The sequence below is a fragment of the Nomia melanderi genome, chromosome 7 (assembly GCF_051020985.1).
Source record: "Nomia melanderi isolate GNS246 chromosome 7, iyNomMela1, whole genome shotgun sequence".
Classification (NCBI taxonomy): Eukaryota; Metazoa; Arthropoda; class Insecta; order Hymenoptera; family Halictidae; genus Nomia; species Nomia melanderi.
Window position 1 is genome coordinate 3,286,544 of NC_135005.1, and position 14,898 is coordinate 3,301,441.

Here is a 14,898-nt window from a genome sequence, read left to right on the forward strand (position 1 = left end):
CTTGAAGTTTTATCATTTTTACTTCAACTTATAAATGAACAATACCTTAATAAAATGTTCTTTAAATTACTAATGTCAATATGTATATAATAGTAAACTAGAAGTGAAAATGATGTATTTAAAACATCTTAAACGTGCATCTTTATAATATGAAGCGATAAATTTATTAACGTTTAATTATCCAAACATGGAAAATACCTCGAGAAGTTTCAATAATTTATTAATCCAATGTGCGTACAAACTTTCTGAGGAACATGTTCGTACGTTTGTGTGGAGAAAACTCAACGGACTCGGTTTTCAGTGAAGAGCTCCAGTTAAATAGCAAAGGCCTTCTGAAGGAGAATATTCGGAATGCAGCCGAACGTGTCGGGGTTTATTACGCCGTTCTCGTATGTAGCGCGCAGTGTATTAATTATAAACTGGCGAAAAGAAAGGAAAAAACAGAAAACTCCGCAGCTGATCGATATTACTGCAACGTTGCGAAACACGGTTTGCACACGAATATGAGGAAAAAATGCACGGCAAACACGTGTGAGACATAATTAGGAGCGCGGTTCGCCATGCACATTGGCCGATAATTATTTTAGACTGGCTATAATTTAATTTCTTTGCCAAGATTTTCGCTTTGGTCGAGCTGGTATTGACCTAATTTCATTCTTTGAAGTGACAAACTGACTTTAAATCAGTTAAATTGTTAATTATTGTCATTGTTCCATTTGTATAATCAATCAAGATTACACGTTAGTTCTTTAATCACGTTATTTGTTAGATATTACTAACAATTTACTATAGATCCAGTATGATTTTGTATTCTTCGTATTAGTATTCAACTGTGAACTAATAAAGTATTTTTCTTTCGAAGTTACATGCAGGATATTAAATAAAATACACTATTTGCTGTTTATTGCTTGAAATAATATGTAATTATAAATGTATTACTTTATAGCTTATTTAGGTAATTAATTATAATTAGTATATTTTTAAGTTGTAATATAAGATAACTAACTTTTAATTACCAACAAGCCTTAGTTGTTTCAAAATTTCTCTTGGACATATATTAGAGTCTATAAAAGCATGAAAATTGTAAATAAAAATTCATTCCATTTATCAAGCCAAACACTCCATTAATTTTGTTGGCATCATGAAATATGTTTTGTTCCGATTATATCGTAGACCACATCTCGTGTCATGTATTTACTCGTGCAGTAATGAACCGTCTGATCTACAAGTTCTGTTCCACTAGAGCTTCGGAATGAGAGCACACTCGTTCCACTTGTCCGAGTAAAGAATGAACCAATTCCTAATAGTTTGAAACTGACCCAACGACAGTAAGCTTTAGCAATTAGCGAACAGCCACCATGTCTCCGTTGCATAATATTTTTACACAACATCCTTAGAACACTATTTCCAATTGGATTCTTATATTTTCCACAGTTTTTGCAAATCTACTATCAATTCCTGTATACATTTGACGATTGGAAATTTATTTTATAAAAGAACTAACACTTATATCTATAATCAAATTGTAGACACTTCATATGACTGTACATTTTGATAGACAAATTAGGAAAAACTAAATTAAATACAATAAAATGCAGTCTCCTTCCTGAATAGTTTCAGTTAATTGGTTAAACAACGTGAGAAAGAATGCTGAAAACAGTGTATAGTTCAAATTAATACATGTAAAGAAGAGATGTAAGAATATCTCATTTATCAGAAAGTTTTTAGTTTTTTTTAATAATTATGGATGATATAAGTGAATAAATACATATTTCTGAACAGAAGTGTACATATTTTGTTACGTGGTGAACCTGATACAAGTAAAAAGAACAAAGTGTAATTGACTTTTCAGAGTACAAGAAACCGATGGATCCTTCTTCGAAAGTTTCACCGCGTTATCTTGGAAACAACAAAATCGGAGGCTTGTAGTTCTTCAAGAGTCTGAGGTCAGATCGAAGGAACCTCCTCCACCGTCCAGAGACAGCAGTTTGAATACTTCGCAGTATCGTTTCACCAAAAAAGAGGTATGCGAAATTATTTATTATTTTACTAATTATTTATTTAACATCAGATTTCTGAGAACAAATTTTTCCCGTTTTATATTAAATAACTATTTATTTTCCTTATAAAGATATTGAAATACGCAAGATAATTAGCGATGGAGGAAGAATTTAAACAGATCACATTATTTTTCTAACAGAAGATTAATATAAAACTCATACGAAATTTTATTTAGAAGTTAACCCCTAAAAAATAAAAATATAATCTGAATGTAAATAAGTAAGTACTGGTAGAAAGAATGAATAATTCTGTTAATATTTCAAAAATACTATTTACATAAAAATAATTTTAAATATATAACGATATTTATAACAATTCAATGAAAACCTTTAATATTTACTTACAATACTTCTCGAAAGAAGATAGTGAAGTACATGATATAAATACGTTATTTTCGAATTTCAATGGGATAGTGCAAGGACTGCAGATTGCAAACGCGAATAATCTCTTAATGGAAAGGTGGATTAAAAAATCGAATGCAACGTTCACGGCGTAATGTATGAAAAGCGTAATTGTAGCTCATGTTTAGACCGCACTGCATTTACGGTTTGGTGATTTTAAAAGTTGGTTCCGCGAAATGTAGAGAGTGTAAGTTTCCGGTTTTCACTGCTTGCACGACACACTGTGCGTTTGCCCTACTAAATGCAAAAGTTTGTTACCATCCACAATCATTTAAAGTAAGTTGAGACTTTAAGTTGGTTCAGTTGTTTCAAACACAGGGAATTGCACGTGTGTTCTAGACAATAGATTTTTATTTTAATTTTAAATTCACCCCTGAAAATAGTCCTACATTTTGTAGCTCAAACTCAAGAGCATTTAACTTACATTACTTGAAGTAAATATGTACAATCAATTTAATGGTTTTAGTTTCTTCAAATGGTTACATATATGTTTACAATCCTTATTTTATATTTTTGTCTTTATACTTTCTTCAATTGTAATTTATGAGCTTTTATTATATTATAATAATTAAATATGACAATTTTATGCATGGAATAGTATTTTTTGAATAACGTATAAATAAAAGCAATTTTATATTTCAATTATAAAATCTATTTGATTACGCTTATTTTTCACTTAGAAACGTTTCATAATGCGTTACTTCAATGGACACTTTAAGTAATTATTACTCATTATTATAACTAAGTTACTTTGTGTAACTGTAACAATTCTTTTTTTCGTTAATATTTTTTCCCGAAATTTTAAAATTACTTATAAGTAAAAAAATGAATATCATTCAAACAAACTTAATTGTATCAACAATTTTTGTATCAAACTTATTATTAATCACTTTCATCTTCAACTTTGAGAACTATTTTTACTCAATGCTGGAATATAATCAGTTATACAGAGATACGTTTCGAATATTTTTCGTTGCCCTACATTTCCAAGTTTCATTAAAATCTGTTCATTCAAATTGACTAACGTCCCTTATTAGATAATTTTAGGTTACATTGATTAAATAAAGTACACGGCCGACAAATGTGTTTAGGTGTGACATACTTAGAACATATTTATTAACTCCATCCGCCACATTACTTTCGAATTATCATTACGCTAACAAATTTCGTTTGACCCTTTTGAAGATACATAAAAGAATTTTCGTCACCATTTATAACTTCTACTTGGTAGTGTGGTTCTACCATGTTCATTATATCCAGCACCGAGAACGTTCATTAGTATCAGCGTTAAATTTCTTGCGAGCATATTACTCGGTTCATGCAACACCACATTTTATCATTCAGCGAGACACATACGTTATTCCATCGCAGATTGCATGCGGCTTAGTGGTTGTGTTTGACTGCTGAAATATTATGCGTGCAGGTCAGTTAGGTCGGCAGTACGTTTCAATCGAAATGAAAGACATTGTCTTAATGGTTCTGCCAGTTCAACGTTCGGGCATTCGCGGACATTGAGAACTAACTGTTTCATGATCTCTAAGAATAAATGGGAAAGCTAGGAATTGGAATTGAAATTCTTTGAACTTGTTGCATAATTATTTTACTATTTTAGGTTCTGACTAATTTCATTCATTTTCATTTTAAAATCACTATTAATAATAGTAAATAGTTATGATAGACAGTAAATAATAATAATTTCTTATTACGCACTTTGTATTCTGAGAAATATGCTATATTTCCTAATAATTGAGAAAAGCGTTTTAGACAACGACTAAGTAGTGGGTAGTTGTAAAATTACCTGATTGGTGGAGGCCTTTTTTCGAGACTTCCGCCAGTCGGAAAAAATCCAATCGCACTCCTCCTTAGCAGGAAAATTTCCCATATAAGCCCGAGACCATGGCAACCGTGAGGAAAGCTGAGATACTATTCGACTCTCCCGTTAGTTCTATCAGCCTTATGCTTAAAAATGCACAGGGGCAACAGGAATCAACCGTACGCTCCACCTCAGCAGACGGCTCAGCCAATAACAAGGATGTACCGAAACTGAGCCGCCATAACTATAAGGCTGAGTGCGGCAAATGGACGTCTCTCCTTGCACTTTTAAGTCTAAGGATGGAACTAACGTGAGAGGCGAATAGTAACCAGTTCTACAGTCACGGTCACGCGTAATAGTTTTGAACAGTTTTCGGTTGAATAAGGACTATGACACGAGTACATCAATAATAATTAAACTTGTTACATTCCTAGACTATAATCGGCTCGCGCGAGCGATACAATAACACGTCTGAACTGTTCGACGGTATACCATCGACCTGGAATAGAATTTGTTCAATCGAATACATCAGAAATTCAATTAATTCGTATGACCAGGAATCGGTATGTTATTTTGTAAGGAACGCAGAGCTTTTTTTACTTGTCCGGAATCCGAAAGTTATTAAGCTATTCAGGCTAAAGACAGGCTTTACACTGATTGATTCACCAATCAGGGAACTAGGGCTCTCACCGCTGCTCAGATTTTCGGATATCCTAATCTCAAGTATCAGATTTCTCGATAACCACCCAATTTAGACCCATGTATCTGGTTACTCGCTTAATATGGATCAGAATATTCGAATTCGTTTCTATTACTGTACGGTCTAAGTAATGCAACTTGTTTCTTTTTAATATTACGTCTAATAAGTGTGCGTAAAATATGAATACACGTAGAAACACTAATTTTCTCATTTTTAAGTATAATTCCCTGCTCAAATTAATTTTGTATTATCGGAATACAAATAACATGAGTTTTGCATATGATTTAATGAAAACAAATTAAAAATTGTGAGAATGGTATTTAAGTATTAATAACCTTTCACAAGTATATTAACCTCGTATGAAATTTAAACAATTTTTATTCGAGGATCTCACTATTCAGGGTAATCTGAAAAATATTATTTTCTACGTTTCTAATTAAACCTAATTAAAACGTAAATCTCTATGTAAATAAAAATTGGTACGGATTAGTTCATAAAAATTGGATTTAAAGGAAGAGCTCTCAATTACATTATGGATTCTGCTGTGTTTCAAAGAATTCTCATTAAACATTATTAAAAATTTTATTATACTGAGTTTCAAATAATCATAAACGCTGTGTGCGCATGAAATCTACAATTTACTTATCACCGTAATATGAGTACCGTTTCATGGTACTATCTTTAATATTCATAGTTATTAGAATAATTTGGACGCATTAAAATTCGGTTAGACTAACAACAAGTCGAAAAATACTTTGTAATGTCAGAGAAATCAGTTCATTTCCATCTTGTTAAGCGATACAACGAAGCCGCGCACAATTGACCTGAAAATCATGTACCTTGAGTCTCGATTCATTTCCCGGAGGGACAACTGGTATTCTTCTTTTTCTGTTTATTAACGAAGCGAAAATGCAACGGCGACTCTCTCATTATTCCAACACGAATCACGTTACGTTTTCCCATGCGACTTGCCGAACAAACGATACCGCTGGTAAAAAGAACGAAGGGAATTATGCGAAGAAAAGGATCGGGAAAAAGGGTGGCTTCGACAGTCGGGAACAGTTCAATTATCTCTATTTGGCACAATTCGACTGTCTCCAACGGCGGGAACAATGTACACGTTCAAGGGAGGTACACGTTTTTAGAAAATCAAGGACTTCGTTATTTCCTATTCACATCCTCTCTCTTCTCTCGTTTTATTTACGTATTATGTGCCCTGTATATTTTACTTATTTAGACGTGCTTGGTCTATGGAAATTATTTTGCTGCGAATTTATGCTTCTCCTTAACATGATTACCTATAAACTTTGTAAGTTAATAGGTGTAAATAATTATTTTGTGTGAATTACTCAGGAAATTTAGGAAATTTGTTTATTATAACTATTTTTAATATGAATAGATAATTATTTCTAATATAATAGAAAATTGTGGAGATTGTAATTGGAAACAATATCTTCTTATTTTGACTGTAATATTTTATTCTCATTTTTCTTAGTATTTTTCAATTGTTTGGTGATACATGGATACATTCGAAGAAAATTATTGAATAGGCTATGTGTTTTATATTGTAAACAATTTCTACGATATTAATATATTTCATTATATTCCTTTGTAGTAGAAGATGCAATTTGTTAGTTTAACCGGTAAATAAAGGAAATAAAACCGAGCACGATACTGTTAAAAGCTCAATTTTCAACAGTACAATCTGCCAACGATTGGATGTTTGAAACTCGTACGAACTCTGAACGATGTTCGTATCTTCTTGTGTCTACCTGGTTGACCGACATTAACTTTATCTTATTTCTGGCAGAGCCAGCTCACTTTTTCTGCATCACTTCTCTTTCATTATTGTTATTTCTGAACAAAAATATCAGTGGAGGAAAAAAGGAATTTTAACGAGAAATACATGAACATCCATGTATCTATAATAAAAAATGTAATTAACGGGATATCGATTTTTCATTCAAAACAAAAGATTTTAAAAACTAAACTATGTATTCGTTTTTTTCTATTTTTAAAGGTTCTAAAGATCTGTTTAAATAAAGAGATATATAATAGAACCGACATATTTCGAAATAAGTTCTAGAAAGTCCGAACATTTAGCAGAATAACAGATTAATTAAGTATTTAATAACTTAAAGACTATTTAATATTAAACCCATATTTTAATATTAAAACCAAATCCCTCTTTTAACACTAGAACAATAAAACCAGTTAAAATGACCCATTTGCGTTTTCTTATCTCTCAATTATTGATATCTTGAAGGTATTAAATATCTGAAACATTTCTAAAAATAATTGATGTCACTTGAATATTATAAAGATTAACCAAAGAACCCGAATTAAATCTACTCTTACTATTCTTATAAGGAATATGCATGAAGTGTATCAAATCTTTAGTAGTTTTAGTGTTAATAAATAAAAGGCCATTGAAGATAATATTACAATAAGCAAATGTTAGTTGTCATAATAGGACTAATTGAATTTTGTGAATTAGAAAAGATTCTACAAACTTCGTTTCTTATATTAGGTACTTACTATTAAGGATGTAATTGGTTGGTCAAATTATGAATACAACAATTTTATAATACTTTCGAATAACGTCTCAAAATTTATGTTTAAAAGAAAGATTTAAATTTTTGTTTCAGTTGGAACAGTTGTACATAGAAGTCCTTTACACGATCGCCAACACTGTGGGCGCCAGTACAGGACAATACGCCCACTACAAAGAGGATCTTTATAGATACGCACAGGAAGCTTTTAGAGTACCGCAAGATCAACATCGTCGTTATCTGAATATTGCGTCTGAAGAGAAGGTATCTATTCGTTACGTTTTTATAAGAAAAATATCTTAAAAATAAAAAGGCTATATGCAATTAATTTTCACAACGTAATTGATTATCCAACGGTATGATAATATTTTGAGACAGTTTTAAAACAAAGACAAGTCAAGCAAGAAAAATATTAGAAATATTTAAGTACAATTAAATATTTTTGATAGTTTAAATGTAGTAGTTTAAGTCCTTAAATTCAATAGTTTAAATTTCAGAAATATTAGGGTTCATAACTATTGTTTTAAACGTAGCGAACATTTATTTATAATATATAGTATATTATAACTAACATTTATTTATAATATATAGGATATTATAACTGATCTTGTCTCTACTTATCTTTGATAAACTCCATTGTCTGTCACAGTTGTATGTTGACATGTCATGATACTGTTAACATTATTCTATTTATCTGATCTGTGTTATACTACATTATCAGTTACCATTTGACTGACCAAGTACGATCCTATTCTACTTGGCTGAACAGTTACAGTCCACCTGTGTAATCATGAATAGGGAGTGTACCGTTTGTCTAGTTAGGAACTGGCCGTCGAACATTATTTGTATGATGAGTGACTGAATGTACACAACATGACCAAGCGTGGTTCAAGAAAATCATATTATTCTATGTAATTAATGATTTATATTTAGTTTAATCTTATACCTGAATTTAAAGTCCATAGAAAAAGGATTTTATAGAGAATGTATAATAACCAACGAGAAACAGTTAACGAATATAATAAAAACACCAATATTAATAACGAATATAAATTTTTACATAGAAATTGAAATTAATTTATAAATTTTAAATATTCTGTTGTAAATAAAATCTGATTTTGTAATTTTACAATTAACTACAATTAATAAGAGTTGCTTATACTTATTAATTATTAATTGGAATTCATGCAAATAAAGTTTTAAAAAGTTAATGTAAGCTTGTAACTTTAAGATTATAATAGAATATCATAATAACTTCTGACAAAAGGAAGAAGAAAGTACTATATTTTGTCATTGTAATTTACTGAATTGTTAAGAAATATTAGAACTGGTTCAACATTTGTTCTAGCCTCCAATAGTCGTTCTGAGCGTGGTGGTGGTCGAGGCCGAAGGATTGGAAGCGAAAGACGCAAATGGTAGGAATTCTGTTTATATTTATTGCACTAGCAACTGTTCAGTTCAGTTCCAAAGAATGTCAATACGAGGTTTATCCGGTTGACAGATACATAGATGAATTTTTTATTGGATTACAAACATAATCCTGCCTCAGCCGCCGATGTCATAAACTTTGACGCCGACCGGATGAAAATCGATATATCTTTCATACGTCGTTTCACTTTTTGATATTTCACAGAAATCCCGAAATAATGGTGTTTCGTCGAAATTACAAAATAATGGATTAATTAAATATCGTAGTGGCATTTATTTAATCCGTCCTGGCGGTAAATCGATTCAACCCCAATTTCAAGAATTAAATTATACAATTTGTCCTAGGAACTAAATTCATTATTTCATTAATAAATTTGTTATATAACGGTAATTTAACAAGTTTTCTACTAATTGTGTACGTGATAACAAGTATTTCGAAATTTATTTAGTAACTCCATTTAACGCAAATGTCAAGAACTTGACTGTACTATTCATTTTGGGAACTATATAAATGTAGCAGATACTTAATCAATCTATTATATTACAATAATTAAAAGAATTGAGCACATAGTAATATTTACCTAAGAATATAATCAGTTAATATGGAAAACAATACTGTATTGGACAATAGGATTGATAAACCTTGTATTGATCGTACTGTATGCAGTGTTAGAACAGAAATGTACTTTGATACCATTGATACATATAGCTTTGAAACTCATACTCCTGTTACACATTCAATGTATAACACGTTTACAAATGATTCAATTGAGCTTAATATTAATTGTAACGAAAAAGTATCACAAGTTAACCATCGTTGTTCTCTTTTCAGTAAATTGAATATTGAGAGTGACCTTCAAACTAGTGGTAATAACAATAATATTAAACTGGCCACATTCGTCATTATGAAATATTTGATTTTGATTACTAAATTATAATTGTACTGATAAAATTTGCTAATAATTTTTGTATAATTTATAATGTTGACTAATATTGCACTGTGTGATACTATACAAATAAAGAAGACAAGTCGAGAAAAAACATTTTGCCGAGCAATTTAGTTTCAAAATATTTTATTACACCATGTGATGTATGTGTATATAAATCAATATCAACATTTTGTTTAGAGAAATACGACTTTGTCAAACAGTTTATTCATGAAATATCTGTTAACTTGAAATAACAGATAACAGCAAACAATAGCTATTAGTAAACATTGTCAGTTTTGTAAACAATAAAAAATGATTAGAAACCTTCAGTTTTGATGTAAAACTTCAAAACTTTGTTTTCTCGGTAAGATCGAATAACATACACTTACATTTTGAATGCAATAACGAATATCAATATAACAAATAATAATAATTACATTAATAAATCAATACAATCATATATTATTATTCAATACTCAGCAAAAAAAAAGAAAAATATATGAATACTTAGAAGATTATATTTACACGAAAGTTACTGTTATCTCTATTCGCTCAAAAGAAAATTACGAAGGAAATGATCTATGCTTCCCGCAGGATTCAGTGATCCATACTGCATGCTGGGAATTCAGCCGGGTAATACAGGTGCGCCATTAAGTCCTCAGACGAATTTAACAGCGCACTCGCCCCACACGCCTCCCGCCTCGCCCCGTCAAGCGACCCGGGCCCTTTCCGACGGGGGTGAAACCGAAAACTCTCAGCACGAGAAACTGCGGAAGCACCATAGGTAAGTCGAGGCAACGGTGCTTCCGTTTGCACTGGCAACGATCGATTCACCTTCTCAGTTAATCGAACGGTTGAAGGTTTTAAAACAGACAACTTGGGAAGTATTCGAGTTTAGCCCAGATCAGCTAGTTAGAAAATAGATTCTCGAACTTTCTCTAAGTTTCCGAAGGTTCAACCACGGTAATCGTGGTTCCGCGCTAAAACTCGCCTGCCGAGATGTAAATTATACATCACTTCGTAAGGGATGTTCTACAATTATTGCGTTCGCAGATGGTAATTTCATTATCGTATCTTGCCACCATTCGTACATGTACATACAAGTGCATACAAAACATGTATGTACATACGTGTAGATAGACGGATGGATATACATAGGTACAGTTAAATTCAGATCATAGTCTGAACTAATAGACTATAAAGGATTCAATAGTGGTTGGGGTAGTGACATCGAGGATTATTTGATTACTGTTATTGTTCCCACGTTTATTGCCTTACTTTGTTGCAGCTGAGTAAGTGATAAGACAACCTTGTGACCCTTTAGATGTATGTATTTAGTATGAGCGAAATAAAAGTTTGTGTCTTCGTGGATTATTTGAAGATTTAATTATTTGTAGGTAGTTTTAACCCTTTTCGGATGGGATTATTATTAAACTTTCAAGATTTTATTAAAATTGTCATGTAATCTTAGTTTTTAAAACGAAGCATCACGTTTGTATTTTGATAATAGGTGTCGAATGCAAGAAACTCTTGTGTAGTAATTTAAAAAATAATAATTCTGTAAGTAGCTTTGTCCGGAATGAAATTGAAAAGATATAATATAGAAATATAAGAAATATTTGAGCTACAAAGAAATCCTACAGTAAAAGTAACATTTCAATTAAGTTATATTTAAAACAGAATTAGTAAGCATTAATACCAAAAATTTGAGAAAATAACTTTTATATAATTTCATTTAAGGTCATCAGCAGAACAGTCATGAAGAACCGAAACAATGTTACAATAGTTACGGCTGAAAAATGGTTCTTTCATTCTACCTTCCAGTTTGATTATTCCCTTACAAAGTAGAAAATAAAATGGAGTGTTCACCTTTTCATGTCAGTTTGGTTTACTTCGAACAGACTCTCTAGATTAATGGATTGAAGCAAAGAGATTCAGTTTCGATTCAAAGGAAGATCAAAATCTTTAAAAATAGACAATGACTACCTTCAAGCAAAAGCTCACTTCATCCTTACACTGAGACGTCTAAAATTCAATTTAAATGTGATCAATAATACTTTAAAATTAATTTGGAATATTTTTGAAGTTATAGAACTTTCTTTCCCGAGTCTTACACATTTTATTTTAGACTTCCTTTTATCTCATCGAAAGTAATAAAATGATAAAAAAATTGTTTAAAAAACAGGAGAGTAAAACAGTAAGAAATAATGAGGTAACTAGGGCACCCTGTATATTTCAATATCCTTGCAAAAGGACTTGAATACGTATGAATATTCTATACAATTTATACAGTGCATAGTAATCCGTATTTATCGGAAAAAACTGACGTAAAATACCAAATCTATCCAATTCAATGTTTTTTTTCAATTTGCTGTTTAGAAATTTAACTGCTTCCGTGAAGTGAATTTTAAATTTCTTCTCTTGATTAAAATTTGTAGTAAGGGAGAGCCATTGACTCAAGAAAAATAAGGTGGATCGTTTTAGGAGGTACGTGGATACCACCTACGTCCCACAGGGGTAGTTTCTTGAGAATATATCGTTTGCAGAGCTGATTTTACAGAATTTTCCCAATAAAAAACAGTTATGTGTTTTAGTTTTAGTAACTGCATTACTAAAAAGTTTCTTCGCATATTTCAAACAAGATTAAAGACATATTTCACTTTATTAAAATCCTTCTCTATGAAATAGTGACCAACAAAATTATAAGTATTACTTTATTCATTAGAAATTTAAATTTACTCAAATTGTATATCATTTTCAAATTTGATCAAGTTCTACTTATTCCGAATGATTACATTGTAATCATATTTTCTTTTATCGATTTCTTAATTATTTTCTTTAGTATAATTGAGCCTTAGTGCTCAGTAACAATAAAAATTATGGTTCATGTGAAAGTTAATGTAAAAATATTAATATATTTAAAGTGGTGCAGTTTTATTTGCATTATCTATTTGTTCGAAAATTTCGTTCCATCTTCCAGTCTGTTTATTTTTGTACAGTATTCTCTTACATTTCATAATGAACGTTATATAAAAAATAAAATACTTTTAACAAGTCCAAAACTGCAAACTTTTCGCCCAAAATTATTCTGAATTTTTTTTGATTATAGTAACTTTAACACAGAATTTTACTGACATATGGTAACTACTCATCGACGAAACAGTTTACAATTTCAAAATCGACAGATTACCTTCAGTTTTAATATCGCCACCCTGAAAGCTCTCTTGGATTTCCAATGAATTAATCTTTCTTCAACAATCCCTCTAATCAACCATCATCGCAAAACATTTTTCTCGGAATAAGAAACTAACCTTATTAAATGAAACGAACAAAAACCAGAAGAATCTCCAGTTTCAACAGTCTAATCTTCGAATCCCTCTTCACTCCCTAAGTAATCAATCTTCCGTGAACAATTTTCTAAACTCATTCCTCATTCGACACAACTGTTCTCAAAATAATAAACCCATCTCACATTAAAATCAAACAAACAAGAAGTAACAGTATCTCCAATTTCAACAATACAACCTCTGAAGCTTCCTTCTCTTCCTAATTAATCAACTTTTCCCCCACTATCCCTATATCCTGTCATCATTCCGCAAGATCATCCACCATCTCCAAATTCATCAAAGTTATTATCACCGGTAATTATCAGCGCAGAAAAGTTAGCCGCGTGATCGATTAATCCTATTACGCAGACGACGGTAACTCGATCGATCACTAGAGAAGACACCCGTGGGGCGCGGAACGCAGCGCGCAACAGGAGAGACGCGTTCACTAGACGCTTCGCTCGACTGACATTTCCACAAAGGGGCGGCTGATAACAATGAGGTGTTGCCGGATGCGGCAAGTACTGTTCGCGACGGTTCCGCGGCAGAATAAGGCCGCGTCGCATTCAGAATCGTGGCGGACCGCGGTTTCTATCTCACGGCCATTGTCTTCGCAGCCATCGGAGCCCGCGAGACGATTAATTCCCAGTCCCGCCGATGCACGGGATCGCGGAGCGTGTCCACGCGCGCCAGTCAATCGTTCGTCGCGTTTTCAGGGGTCGAGTGAAACTGTTTAGATTTTCAATTATTTATGAAATAAGGCCGCTCTTATGGGACAATACACCTACGATAGGCATCTCAGGTTTCTGCCGACTGCAGTTCGGATATCACATGGTGTCTAGCGGAACGGAACAGGGGCAAGAGGTGTCTTTTTAGTTTACAGTTTTATAGTTGTCATTGGTAACGTGTAACCGTCTTGACGAATAGTAAATTAGTGATCAAAGACATTAGAAATTAGGGGAAACCGACACAAATTTAGGTGAGAACAAATGAAAACTGCTCAATCAGTCGAAGTCCTCAGCCTAGCCATCAAGTGATCTCCTAGCAGTACCTACAAGCCAAAAGTGCCAGGAGAAGTGTTCACTCGCGATGCTCGGCTTTGACACATTTTCGTTATTGGCGTAAATTAAAGTCGCATAACGAGAAACGTAAATAAAACAGAATACGACAAAGTGAGAAATAACAATAGAGTAGTGTTGTAAAACTCTCGAGTCCTAGGGGCTTCGAGACTCAACCCTAGAAGCCAAATCTTGGAAACTTAAGTCTCCGTAAAACTCGAGAATCTTCAAAGGTGTAGGACTTAACCTTGAATCCTTGGAAGTTCAAACTGAGTCAGAATCTTCAACGCTCAGGTCTTTATGATCGAAGAATCCAACTGTCTGTCGCTATATTCATACTGTACGGTGTTAGAACTTCAGTATAAACAATGACTTAAACGTTGAAGACGTTAGCTTTTGTAGCTGAAAGCTTGAGCCCTGGGAGCCGAAGCTCTTAAAGCTTCAGTCGCGACTGCAGTTTTCCAGACCCGAGGTTCAGGACTCATTTTTACGACATTACGATAGAGAATGAACATGATTACCGATATCTTGTTTATACCTCACTTTGTTTCATTTGTTTTCCTTACGTTTTTCGTTGTTCGATTCGGCCAATAATACAATCTGAGCACCGTGAGTAGACACTTCCTCTTG

General features: G+C 32.4%; 1 protein-coding gene across 3 annotated transcripts in view; it reads left to right on the top strand.

Annotated features, from left to right (window-relative positions):
• Positions 1-14,898, top strand: part of unc-13-4A (BAI1 associated protein 3) — a 143,942-nt gene that overhangs the window by 107,260 nt on the left and 21,784 nt on the right. For all 3 annotated transcript variants that reach the window (XM_031970275.2, XM_031970273.2, XM_031970274.2), the window contains exons 4-7: positions 1,853-2,024; positions 7,624-7,791; positions 8,876-8,942; positions 10,479-10,668. In XM_031970275.2, coding sequence (XP_031826135.1) covers positions 1,853-2,024; positions 7,624-7,791; positions 8,876-8,942; positions 10,479-10,668 — 597 coding nt within the window. The remainder of the gene's footprint in view (positions 1-1,852; positions 2,025-7,623; positions 7,792-8,875; positions 8,943-10,478; positions 10,669-14,898) is intronic.